The 13,812-nt window shown below is 38.1% G+C and overlaps 3 protein-coding genes across 3 annotated transcripts; 1 reads left to right on the forward strand and 2 right to left on the reverse strand.

Annotated features, from left to right (window-relative positions):
* Window positions 1–701: 701 nt before the first annotated feature.
* LOC119986725 lies at window positions 702–3,731 on the reverse strand. Its single transcript, XM_038831403.1, has 3 exons — window positions 3,226–3,731; window positions 1,719–2,301; window positions 702–1,095 (listed from the first exon to the last, which is right to left on the reverse strand). Exons 1-3 carry the CDS (start codon window positions 3,631–3,633, stop codon window positions 785–787), a joined length of 1,302 nt encoding a protein of 433 aa, XP_038687331.1. The 5' UTR covers window positions 3,634–3,731; the 3' UTR covers window positions 702–784.
* A 463-nt stretch (window positions 3,732–4,194) lies between these two features.
* On the forward strand, window positions 4,195–6,819 carry LOC119995438 (sugar transport protein 10-like). Its single transcript, XM_038841947.1, has 4 exons — window positions 4,195–4,662; window positions 4,791–5,116; window positions 5,248–5,877; window positions 6,001–6,819. The coding sequence occupies exons 1-4, from the start codon at window positions 4,530–4,532 to the stop codon at window positions 6,466–6,468; spliced, it is 1,557 nt and encodes a 518-aa protein (XP_038697875.1). The 5' UTR covers window positions 4,195–4,529; the 3' UTR covers window positions 6,469–6,819.
* A 148-nt stretch (window positions 6,820–6,967) lies between these two features.
* LOC119993018 (histone H3.3-like) lies at window positions 6,968–7,857 on the reverse strand. The gene is made up of 3 exons (XM_038839906.1): window positions 7,830–7,857; window positions 7,724–7,731; window positions 6,968–7,377 (listed from the first exon to the last, which is right to left on the reverse strand). The coding sequence occupies exons 1-3, from the start codon at window positions 7,855–7,857 to the stop codon at window positions 7,123–7,125; spliced, it is 291 nt and encodes a 96-aa protein (XP_038695834.1). The 3' UTR covers window positions 6,968–7,122.
* Window positions 7,858–13,812: the final 5,955 nt, after the last annotated feature.

Consider the following 13,812-nt stretch of genomic DNA (forward strand, 5'->3'; position numbering starts at 1 on the left):
TCCCTCTTTTATGCCCAACTTTATTTATTTTTTTTTTTCAAAGCATGCCAGGTCAAGTAAGTGAAAATTTCAAAAATTGGGAACTTAGAGAAATTTAAAAAAAAACAGAAAAGAAAAAAAAAACAATAATGGATAGTTAAGGCCTTAAGGGCAGCGATCTAAAACAAATGGATTGGGATTTGGTAGGGGGTTAAATTTCACATTACCTACCCAAAATGAGCTATCTAAATCGACAGAGAGAGGTTTCAGTCGTTGCCTAAAAAGTAAGAACGAATTCAAATAGTGAAATGATTATCATCTAAGCCTAATGCAGGAAAATAGCTAAAATCATTTGGAAACAGAAAACAAAATAGACGTTTTCTGTTTTTCGTTTATTGAAAAAATAAAAATTAAAAAACAAACTAAATGGATCTTTAAAATTGCATGAGTGCATTAATTTCTTAATTAATGAATTTCAACCGCAAACATAATTCTCTGTGATATTTTTTTTAAAAAAAAAAGAGCAAGGATATATATTTTTCCATAGTGTCTTTTTAATATTAAAAATTTAAAATGATTTTCCTAACAATATTTTTCTATTCACATTCTCATATGGTGCATTGTAAGACACATTAACCATATTGAAAAGACAAATTTGCACCCCAAAGCAAATATTTAAAATTACACATGAACATATATATATAAAACGTGAGTATTTTATTTTATTCATCCTAATTAACTAGCTAGCACGTGCATGCATGCCGTTGAAGTTTCAAGTGTCGTATGAATATGATATTCACTTGATTCAAGCAAGAAGTTCGCGAGTAGATTCACACCAATGATCGTAGGAAGTTTGAAGATTTGGCCATTCCGAAGCAGACACTGTGAAATCTTGGATCCAATTATTGAGAATAACCTCTTGATCTGCGGCAGGTAAGCTCATGATGGCTTCGTCCATGGCTCTCTCTGTTTCTGCCTTCTCATAACTTGTTAGGACTGGATATGTTAGTCCATTGCTTGCATGGCAAAGCAATGGAAGCCACAGAACCAGCATCCTGTATTTCACTTGCTGCGAAACTATCAAGTCCTCTCTTACAAGCTCTACAAACAATATTGCTGCACATCAACCAACATTTAAATTACGTCATTACTCCCAAGCATTAAACTAAGAAAACGATAAATACCTCAACAGTTGATATCCCAGTTATCTCAGCTATTAAGTTGGATGCACAGAGGATTTGAGTGAATTTGTGGGTTCCACACCTCTCACATGATGTACATGAAATTATGTGTGTGAATTTGTGGGTTCCACACCTCTCACATGATGTACATGAAATTATGTGCGTATAACTAAGCGGCATAAATAACTAAAATATCGACTGCCAGGAACCCTATTACTATTAGCACATGGACATGCAAGACCCTGCTGTAAAAAATATTGAGTAGTCATGACATATCATAATTAGTGTAGTGGGATGGTTAGCAGACAAGGGCCTACAGTAGTAGTAGTCACTAATAATGTGTGGACCCCACATTGATAAGTAGACTGGATATTTGTGATTAAAACAACAAGGAAACTACATGACTTTTACTCCAGGAGCCCTTAGCTCGGATGATTATTGTCCGTTCACGGAGTGGGTGAGAGTGAAACTAGTCGACACTTATGCTCTGAGACACCATATCATAACTACTAAATATTTTCTATATGTTATGCAACAAATGTAGGTATAGAGAGAGACCTGAAATTTTAAGAATGAAGCTCTGAATTCTAGAGTCAACAGAGAGAGCAACCGAAGCGAGACCGGAAGCGAAACTCCATTGCACCAAAGCCTCACCAACAGCATCATAAGCCTTGAGTTTATGAGTAATCCAAAGCAGCTCCTGCCCAAGCTTCTCCGCCGCCACCTCAGCCAACTCCTCCTCCGCAATCTCCCACTCTCTCGCTCCCCTAGGCCGCCTCCGCCGGCGCGACTTCTCAATCAGCTGATCCTTAAAAGTCCCTAGCGTTTGAATCACCGTAGAAACCGAATTGAGACAGAAATGGAGTCCCTTCATGTAAGGCGCAATGTAGGACCCAAGTGGAAGTCTCCGAACAATGAGTGAAGTCCACGTGGCAGAATCATCGGGCTCGATTGTTTGTTGGAGTGTACGGTATAGGAGGCTGGATGTGCGTGAGAATGCTGAAGCCAATGCCGTCCGATTGACCTCCATGAGTTCGACGTTACCGTACCGTGCGTTGCCTTCCATGATTTTGTCTGCCATTGCCATTGCGAATTGGTATTTCCTTGACGTGGCTGGTATGTCATTCAATATTTCAAGTATCTGCACCATAAATAGAAACAAATTAAACACGTGCATGCATAATACATTTTTTGTTTGATTAATAAATTATAAATTTCGAGAATTTTAGGATATATAGCTAGGTGGCATGACTAGCACATCTGCAGGTTTACCACGTGTCAAATGGTTGCACCACCACTTGCTTACTCATCATGACAACACACATACACCTAATGAAATTTTGGACTTTTCTGAACAATGTTGTCTATATATATCGTTCACTGGATAACTGACAGGTAAAATCCTGGTCACATGAAAGACTTCACAATTTCTATGGATTAGTTGAAACCTGAGTCGAGACCCAGTGCAGAAAGAAAACATATGATAACATTTGTATACATTGGACTGAGCAAGAGCTCATAATGCAAATTGTGATAATGAAAATACTCATGAGACTTGAACTCACGACTTCCCACTTACTTTAAGAATTACCTCGATCAAATCAACTATCTCAACCAACAACCCATTTTTTATCGATTTAACTGGCCGAACGATATACTAGACTAGATGGTTCCTCAGTTACCAAAAATATGAATCAAGAACACGTGTGTGTGGCTCCAATAAAACAATGTTCTGGTATTTATTTCCAGTCACCAGTTATCAGCAAGCGTGCTCGGTTATGCTTAGAAGCATTACAGGGGCGGTACTACGTGACACACCGCATGTGAGACCACATGTTTCGCACTTGCAGCTCGAACACATGACACGTGGCTTGCACGCCCAAATTAGGATAAACCCTCGTGCTTAACTCTACAGTATGATAATTAAGTCACATATAATCATTAATTAATTATGAAATAATTTCTGCGAAGCAATGTGTCGATTTATTAAATTCCTAAGGATTATATATGCTTGGACCGACAGGTATCTAAATTAAAATAAAATAAGAATGTTTTAAGGACTTACGTGCGTTAGAGACCTGCCGAGGCCGTCAAGAGAAGGATCATCACCTCCTTCACTCAGGAAATAATCCCATGAAGAAGAATTAGAAGAAGTTCCACACGGTAGTGCCAAGTCAAACAATCCAAAGGAAGACAATCCTCCAAGAAGTTTATGAGGGCTAGATGTTAAAGAAACAAAAGGGACATAGTCCATCAAAACCCTAAGAAACCAAACAGTAACCCAAGTCATGAGCATCCCCATGAACCTCAAATGGTCCGCAGGCCTCCACCTCCTGCTCAGATCCGCCTTGGCACTCGCCGCCACCGAAACGAGCATTTTCGCGGCTGTATTGACTGTATACATGATGATTGAGCTCATGATGTTGCCTGGTTTGGGCCTGTATTTCTCCATATGTAGCTTTGATATTGCCATGGTTGGAAAAGAAGGGAAAAGAAAGATTGTGCACAAAATGTTTGAGGGGTTTGAAAGAGAATATTGGGGTTTTATTTAAAGATGGGGCGGCAGACTGCTTAAGGGTGAAGTTAGGGGTGTGTTTGTAATTATATATTATTGTAATGACGGTTTATAGGTTTGCCCTCCTTGGGGGCAATAAAAGATAAGTATTTTTCAAGGGGTTGAAACAGAAATTACGGAAAAACAGTTATTTTCGGCGCCGTTTTCTTGTCTTGAGTCTTGAGTGTTGGACCGTCCTTTCTGCTCAATGACAAACCGACCCTCGTGAGATCCTGATTATCCGAACCGATAAGAACCCGTTTACGGGCTGTGTAAATTGGGCTAACTAGACGATCTGCAAAACAAAAAATGGGCTAACTAAAAGATCCTGGGCCGGACCCTAGTATGAGCTCACTACAATAGCCCATTAAACAAGCCTGGATCTTAGCCAGAGTAGTTAAAGCCGAAAAGGGAATATTTCCTCCTTTGTAGCTTCTTTTTTTTTTTTTTTTTCCCTTTTTCAAATGGTTTTTATTGCCAACTTTAGAATTCCAAAATAGCTTTCCACCACTAATAGACTAAATCCGGAAACAATGCTTTACCCACACCAATATTCCAGGACTTTCAAACCCCCTAAAAATGGCATCAAAGAAAAGTCAAGTGGTGGATAATGCCAAGTGAAACCCATATATATTGCCATGCTGTTTAACAAAGTGACAGCAACACATCCATTCACCATTCTATATAAAGAAGAGTCAGAGCAAACTGAAGAGATCAAAATCATTTATATAAGGAAAAGCAGAGAAAAGTGTTCATAGTTCATACACACTACTTGCCTCTTTTCACTGTAGAATCATCTAGTTTAGTGAAACAATATGGCTGGAGGAGCTTTTGTTTCTAGTGGTGAGGGTGCCAACCATGAGGGTCAGGTCACTGTGTTTGTGATCATTTCTTGTATGGTTGCTGCCATGGGTGGTCTCATTTTTGGATATGACATTGGAATCTCAGGTTCATAATTATACTTATTTCATTGGTATTCATAGCAATCTCATTGAACATGTTTTTCATTGTCATTTGATCAAAAAAAAGTTTATTCAAGAGTGAAGAGTGGTACTAACTTTTTAAATCTTTTGCAGGAGGGGTGACTTCGATGGAGGAGTTCTTGACAAAGTTTTTCCCATCAGTGTATAGAAAAGAGATTTCAGATGGTGCCAGTCAAAACCAGTACTGCAAATTTGATAGTCAGATGCTCCAGTTGTTCACCTCTTCCTTGTACCTGGCAGCACTTGTTGCTTCTTTCCTTGCTTCTGTAATAACCAGGATGTTTGGTCGAAAAATATCGATGTTTATCGGAGGGGTTGTCTTCCTTGTGGGTGCTATTCTCAATGGTGCCGCTACTAATCTCGCAATGCTGATCATTGGCCGCGTATTGTTGGGTGTAGGCGTTGGTTTCGCGAATCAGGTAATATCAAAGTCTGCCAGAGTTCAAGATTCATGAATAAATTGTGTTTTAAATTGCTGTCACAAAGAAACCACACACTCAGAGACTATATAAAGTGCCTATAATGTGATTAATATGTTTATAAATGGCAGTCAGTACCCGTTTATCTATCTGAAATGGCACCAGCGAAGATCAGAGGAGCTCTGAACATTGGCTTTCAGATGGCAATTACAATTGGCATACTAGTCGCTAACCTTGTGAATTACGGCACATCAAAGATGAAGGGAGGAAATGGGTGGAGGATTTCCTTAGGTCTTGCGGCAGTACCTGCAATAATGATGAGTGTTGGATCTCTCTTCCTACCCGACACACCGAATTCCCTGATTGAGAGAGGCCAAACTGACAAGGCAAAGAAGATGTTACAAAAGATTAGAGGCACTGACGCTGTGGACCAGGAGTTCCAAGATCTTATCGAAGCAAGTGATGCAGCGAAGCAAGTTGAACATCCCTGGAGAAATATCATGGAGCCAAGATACAGACCTCAACTTGTCATTACTTGCTGCATCCCATTCTTTCAGCAGCTAACTGGCATCAACGTGATTATGTTTTATGCTCCAGTTCTCTTCAAGACCTTGGGATTTGGTGATGATGCTTCTCTCATGTCTGCGGTTATTACAGGCCTTGTTAATGTCCTAGCCACAATAGTTTCTGTTGTCTGCGTCGATAGGTTTGGTAGACGGGCCCTGTTGCTTGAAGGAGGCACACAGATGTTTGTTTGCCAGGTGAGTTCATAATTGTGACCCTGTTAACCAATAGCTATTACTCTAATACGATCATCGCAGGTCATTGGTCTAATAAAACAGTGCTGAGTTAGAATCTTACCAATTTTTATCCCATCACTGTAGATTGCTGTTGGAGTTGTGCTAGGCTTGACGTTTGGGACCAGCGGTCAAGGTTCATTGCCGAAAGGTGCTGCAGATTTTGTGTTGTTCTTGATATGTGCATATGTTGCAGCATTTGCATGGTCTTGGGGTCCATTAGGGTGGTTGATACCCAGTGAAATATCACCTCTAGAGATCCGATCAGCGGGGCAAGCAATCAATGTCTCAGTGAACATGTTTTTCACCTTCGTAATAGCTCAAGCTTTCCTCTCCATGCTTTGCCACATGAAGTTTGGTCTCTTCTTTTTCTTTGCTGCATTTGTGCTAATAATGACCATCTTCGTCTATAGCCTCTTGCCTGAGACCAGAATGGTCCCCATTGAAGAGATGAATGGTGTATGGAAATCACATTGGTTCTGGGGCAAGTACATTCCAGATGATGCTCCAGGTACAAGCCACAGCGCCCCGCTTCCTCCAGGCAAGCAGGTTTGAATAAGCAGATAAGCAAGTTCTGAATAAAAGGCAACACAGCCGAGGTTTAGATTGCGAAATCTCATAAAGGCACAAGAGAAGACATGAAGAGCAAAATGAAGGATATATATAGCACTTAAGCCATGCTTGGTGATTTATATCTAAGAAAAATGTAATCTAAGCTGACAATTTTGATTTGTTTGATTACTTTCTTCACCATTACTCTGTAACTTGTTCCTTTTCTTTGAACTTGAAGAATGAAGCACTTGCTGTTACCCTCTTCAATCATCTGTTCCAAGCACACCAACAACCATCAAAGCCTTAAACATACCAAACTCAGTCCTCTCAACTATGGCTTTCACTACAAAACCAATTCAGCAATTACTCAAATGGATTTATGAACAAAATCCACAACTCACCAAAACCCTATGCCTTGAACAACAGAGCCTTCAACCAATTGAAAGATTCAATTCATTGATCTGAACTCAGATTTCATTTATACCACTAAAAGGGCAACAAATTGTTAAACCATCATTCATTAGATCTTCAAAGATGTACAAAAACCTCCATTGATAGAAAAATTAAAGAGGGTGAGAACTAATTAAACGAACACCAGACAGTAGATCTGCTACATAAGGTTGCTACATATTCAATATAAGACAGCAATCTAACCCTCTAGGCTCTCTCACCCCTGATTCTACGAGCAAGCTGAATATCTTTAGGCATAATAGTCACACGCTTGGCATGAATCGCACAGAGATTAGTATCTTCAAACAGACCCACCAAGTAAGCCTCGGCTGCCTCTTGCAGTGCTGCGACGACGCTACTCTGGAAACGGAGATCCATCTTGAAATCCTGCGCGATTTCTCTCACCAGCCTCTGGAAGGGGAGTTTCTGGATCAACAGCTCAGTTGGATCTTCAGTGAGGCACTAAGAGAGAGTATGTGATTGTGAGGGTGAGGGTGAGGGTGAGGGAGAGGGAATCGAACTGTTTGGATTGATGAGGTTGGAGCTAACGAACTAACGAACTTGGGACTCTCCAGACTCTTCAGTAGAAAGCATGTGGCCATGTGGGAGAAGGAACAAGACGACAACAACATTTTGTTTGTGTTTTTTTTTTGTTATTTTTCTTTTCTTTCAGTTAGAGTTAGAGTTAGAGTTAGAGATAGAAAAAAATATTTGACTTTTATTTAACTTTTATTACGTTAATTTAAATATTTTTATTAGTTTTTATTAATTGTTTCCTATTTATTTAAATCTATTAAAACTTAAATACATAATACCCTACACGTAATTTACACAACAATTTTAACATCATATCTACTATCATTTATTATCACCATTTATTATCCACAATATATATTACCGTCAAAATTATTTACCAAATGCATCCTTAGAATCATTGTCCATAATATAGTTGCCAATACGTGTTTGCAAAAACCCAAAAAATCCCCGACAAAACCGATATTTTGGTTTGTTAAATTTATGTCAAAAAAACCAATTGAAATCCACCATTACAACCCTTATAAGCAGCCACATAGCTATTTAGGGAAAAAAAATTAATAATCCTAAAACGTTATTCCCACTACTCTCTCCTGATAATGTTTCCATCTCCCGCTTCTCTCTATTAATATAAACATTATAAAATAAAATTATATTTTGTAAGAATATAATATAATTGATACATTATTGTTTATACTTAAAATTTTTATGATTGTTTAAAATTTAAAATAATACATTTATTTCATAGTATTTCCGTTAACGTTAGCTTTCAATTTGTCAAACACCTCACAATATATTAGACAGAGTTTTAAATATTTGGTAAATACTCGATATTGTATTATTATTCGAATTGGATCGATCAATTTTTTTTTCCCGCCCTATCTTGTCTGAAAACCATTTCTTTTTTTAATTTTCAATTCTCTCTATTTGTGCGTTTGTTTGTATTTGTACGTCTCACCAATCGACTCTATTTGTGCGTTTGTTTGTATTTGTACGTCTCACCAATCGACCCTAGGGGCTACTCTACTCTCGGAGTTTTTTTGAATCATACGTAGTCACCGATCGAACCTTAATCGATATGTGCTTGAATTTAGGCAAGGTTTCTTATTCTTTACTGAAAATAATTCGTTTCGATTCGAAACCTAATCAACAATCCATGGAGGGCAACGCGAAAGTAGGTTCTGGTTATGGAAAGACGAATAACAGTGAGCAAGAACAAGGAGAGAACTCTAATTTGAATGAACAAGAAGCGAATGCTTCAATTGAGGCCGTGCCACGATAGTCCTCTGCAAGAACCCCTAAAGGGTGTGCACAGTGGGTTTGGATATTTGGAGTGGTTTGGAGAACAAGGTGCACGAGATCACTGTGACCATTCCCGGCTAAGCCAAGGATTGGATAAAACACCACTTGGAGTGGGTTTGGATATTTGGAAAAAAAGAGTGTGTACGGGATCATTGGGGTCATTTCCGGCTTGGCCAAGGATTGGGTAAAACACCACTTGGAGTGGGTTTGGATATTTGGAAAAAGAGTGCGCGGGATCATTGGGGTCATTCCCGGCTTGGCCAAAAATTGGATAAAATACCACTTGGAGTGGGTTTGGATATTTGAAAAAAGGGTGTGCACAGTTTGGCCAAAGATTGGGTAAAACACCACTTGGAGTTGGTTTGGATATTTGAAAAAAAGGTGCACGGGATCATTGGAGCCATTCCCCGCTTGGCCAAAGATTGAATCTAATCCCACTTAGAGTGGGTTTGGATATTTTAAAAAAAAGGGTGCAAGGAATCATTGGGGCCATTCCCAACTTGGCCAAAGATTGGATAAAACACCACTTGGAGTGGGTTTGGATATCTGAAAAAAAGGTGTGCACAGAATCTTTGGGGACATTTCCGGCTTGGCCAAAGATTGGGTAAAACATCACTAGGAGTGGGTTTGCATATTTTTGAAGAAGGGATTTTTTGGGGACTTGGTTGATGTACCAAAAGGGCCCACAATCAAGGAATAAGGTTCAATTCAAGACTTACTCACAATTATGTTCTTTATGAGAAAAGAAAGAATCCATTTAAGACTAATTGAATGGGTCAAATATCTTTAACATACCTTTGAGTTTTTAAATAAATTCTCCTAATCCCTAAAAACATATTTGCTTTCCAGGTTCACGAAATCCAAATGTTTTGGATGAATGTCAATGGAACCCCAATATCTTGAAGGCTCCTTGGTATTTAAACGAAACATAAGGGTTCCATAATTTAATCTTGGTGTGTTTATTAATGTGAGACGACTTGGATTAATCCAATGGCTAACGCGTTGCATTTATTTTCATGGCATTCAAACAATCCTAACATACATCTAAGCATCATGACATAGTGTGAGAAATCAAAGTCCTAAGCATGCATTCTAATGCAATTCATTCACAAAATCATTTCCTAGTTTCTATATGCTTCTAGCATCCTACAATATTCATGTATACATTTTTACTATTTTTGCTACACTATTACAAAGTTTACATTTTACAATTATGTACAAAAGACAAATATAAGATGAGGAATACAAATATTATACAACAATTAGAATATTGCCCTTGGTACCCATTGCTCAAATCCGGTCCAAATCCTCTAAGTATACCCTTTGGCCCAAATAGTCCTAAGCCCGGTCCAAACCCAACAAATCAAACATAAGAATGGTCAATTGGATATTCAAATATAATATCAAACCAAATCCATATTTAAAGATTCATGTAGACATATAAACATATATGATAATATACACATATACATCTACAAACCACATATACATACATATATACATATATAAACACATAAAATGTACACACATAACCCAAGGTATCTACACATGTACATACACTGACAAATGCATATATACACACACAACATATATATATACACACACAGACACCATATATATATATATATAATATGCACTCAGACACGATATATATATATATACACACCACACGTACACGCACACACACGGCCTATAATATATACACACACCATATATATACATATATAAACATATGGACACAAACGAACCTAAACCCTAAACTCATATATATATACATACACACCATATAAACATGTACATGATAGACCCATATCCATATACAAACACATATACACCAGTTGCATATAGATATACATATTGAGCCTATGAACAAGCAAATGTTTGCGCAGACCAGATTTTTATTCAATTCCTACATGCGCTCATAACCCACATACACTCATCAACCTTCGTATATTGGACAAACTAAATCAAGTATTTAAACAAATATTACCACAATGAACAATATGTTTAAACCGGACATCAACAACAAAGAACAAACAAGCATCCTTCAAATCCAAAACATATTATAGATCATACACATTGGAATAGAACCAGGAGAAACATATCCGAAAGCTTTACAAAACCACAATCATGAAATCGAACCAAGGGTATTGAAACAGGGTCCGGTATGGCACGATTAACATTGGTATGGGTTAAAGAAACGAATCCGGCTTAAGCATGGAGGCAGGGAGCAACACATGGGTTTAGCAAATAGATATCCAAAAATTTGCAGAGATTGAAGCACACGCAAAAACGAAAATCAGAACTAAAGATGAAAGTGTGTGTGAATCATCACCTTTTCGACCCCAAGCTAGAAGAGACAGAATCCTTTTCTTCTCCTTACTGTTTCTCTTGGCCTCCAGCTACTCTGGTTTCCTACCCGTTTCTCTTGCTTCTCTCTTGCACTCCGGTTTCCCTTTCTCTCTTGTTTTTGCTCTCCTTCTTCTTCTGCGACTACTCTCTCCTCTTCTCTTTTTGTTCCCTCTTTTTTTGCTTGTTCTCCCCACCTGCTCTCCTTATTTTCCTCTTTTTTCCTGCCCAAAATCCTCTCTTACACACGCTATCTCCTCTGCCACACCCATCGCCTCTCTTTTCTTTTTTCTTTTCTCCTGTGCCCCTTGTCCTTTCTTTCCTCTTTCACGCCACCTCCCTCTCCTTTTTCTTTTTTTTTTTCCTTTTTTTTATTTATTTCCTTTTTCTTTATTCCCAAATCACCTCTTTTTATTATTTATTTTTCTTATATTTTCAAATATATTTTTGTAGGGTTTTGATTTTATATGGTTTGGACTTGGGGAGGTAATTAGGTCAATTAGGCCAAGATTTGGGTTTACTTGGGATTGGATCTTAAATTTTGAGTTTATGGATCAACGGGTTTTTAAACAAAGAAAAGAGTTTGAACTTCATTTGTCTTCCTTTAATTTTTATTTTTCTTTTATTATTATTTTTGACCAAACGAAAAGCGATTACTACAACCCCATTAACTAACCTAACTCAAGAAGAGGCGGACCTTGCTCTCGCTCGCACCCTACAAGAACAGGTTTTTCTTTTCCTCTTGCTCTGTATATATTATTATGCCTTGATATATGTACGTTAATAGATGTATGCAATTTGAAGTTTTGAGAATCTAGAGACTTTTAAAATAGTATAGTTTATTAATTGCTTTTAATTGCTACTTGACTGATTGTTTCAATTTCTCATTAGATGGGGTTTGGAGTCAGATGTGAGAAAATATATTTTTTTTATTGTCTATGAAATTTGTGCACTATCCTGTTTTGCTTCCCCTGAAAACCCATCTCTCATCTTATTGGTTAGGGTTTTCTACCTGTCCCCATTTTTTTATACTTGATTGCTATCAAGTTGCAGACTCCAAATTGTCTCATAATTATCAAGCTTCCATCTTTAGCATACTCTAGTCATAGGCTTTGGTGCAATGGAGTTTCGCTTCCGGTCTTGCTTCGGTTGCTCTCTCTGCTAACCCTAAAATTCAGAGCTTCATTCTTAAAATTTCAGGTCTCTTTCTATAGTCTATACCTACATTTGTTGCATAACATATAGAAAATATTTATTAGTTATGATATGGTGTCTCAGTACATAATTGTCAACTAGTTTCACTCTCACCCACCCAGTGGAGTGGACTGAAAAATTGCAGTGATTTCTACTTGGGCCTTCGTTTGCTAACCATCCCATTAATTATGATATGTCATGACTACTGACCGACACCTAAGTGTGTGTGTGTACTTACCCCAAGTGTAGGGTATCGTCAAGTAATAAACCGGTGAGTCCGGTATCGATCCACGAGGAAGCAATGCAAATTTGAAGTGAATGATATGCAAATGACTAGCTAACACTAATAAACACAATGAATATCAAATAAAAGCAAGTAAAAGAAATGGGCCGAATGACTCGGTAGCATAAGCGATTTTGTAATCAAAGTGAGCACAAAGTGGATTTAAAACAATTAATTAAAAAAACCTAGTCTCTAGTCCGTCCCGGTGGCTACTCGGTTCTCATACTCAAGGTATCATTGCAAACACACACAACCATACACAATGCATTGTGTGATACTATCAATCATGCATATGCAAAGAGAATTGGGGTATAAGACTTCAATTCATGCATGTAGGCCATCGGGTCTCTTAATCTACGATGAACGCAAAGGGATAAGCACCTAATATTATGGATTAATGTTCCCCCTTGGGGCTCGGCTTGGCTAACACCCTAGTTTCACACTCAAAGATCAATTAACCATAACTCTCCCATGCACATTCCTAAATTAACCCAAAACCCCATCATCAATACACATAATTAATAGCTATGCAATGAAAAACTCAATTAATTAAGGAAATCATGCAATGGGTTTAACAATTCTCAATCGAACACATTAGATGCAATCCCTAGACTATACAATCCAAGAATACAATCAAATATGTCATTCCCATAGATCCAATCACACAACTATCACGAAATTAAAAGAGAGAAATCGAAGCTACGATTCTTTGAGCATACCTTGAGTAATCGAAACCTTGCACCCACCGTTCGGGACTAGAAACTAGAAAGAGAACTTAGCCACTCATTATAATGAGAATAAACATCAATTTTATAGATGAAAACCAATGTTTACAAACAAGATCACAAGAACTAAGTAAAATCCTAGAGAGAGAAAGAGAGAGAAAAACAATGGAGGAAAGAAGTTGGAGGAGATGAATTGTGTGAAGGAAGACCCAATTTTAGGGTTTTCTTCTCTTTTTACAATAGAAAATACCTAACTACCCTTATAAAATCGTTTCCCATTGGTTACATACATGATTTACCCTAAGTGCCCTTGAAATTTCGGTGCAGAAAATTGCAGATTCGCCGTAGGTGTCCGGACGGGTGTCCGGACACTTCATGCGTCCATCAACTTTGAAGCCTCTGCCTCAATTTGTGAAGAAAGCGTCCGGACGGGTGTCCGGACAGGTGTCCGGACAGGTGTCCGGACACCTTGGGAAGTGTCCCGACACCTCACAGCAAAAAGTGCCCAAA

This window comes from Tripterygium wilfordii, chromosome 3 (assembly GCF_013401445.1).
Source record: "Tripterygium wilfordii isolate XIE 37 chromosome 3, ASM1340144v1, whole genome shotgun sequence".
NCBI lineage: Eukaryota > Viridiplantae > Streptophyta > Magnoliopsida > Celastrales > Celastraceae > Tripterygium > Tripterygium wilfordii.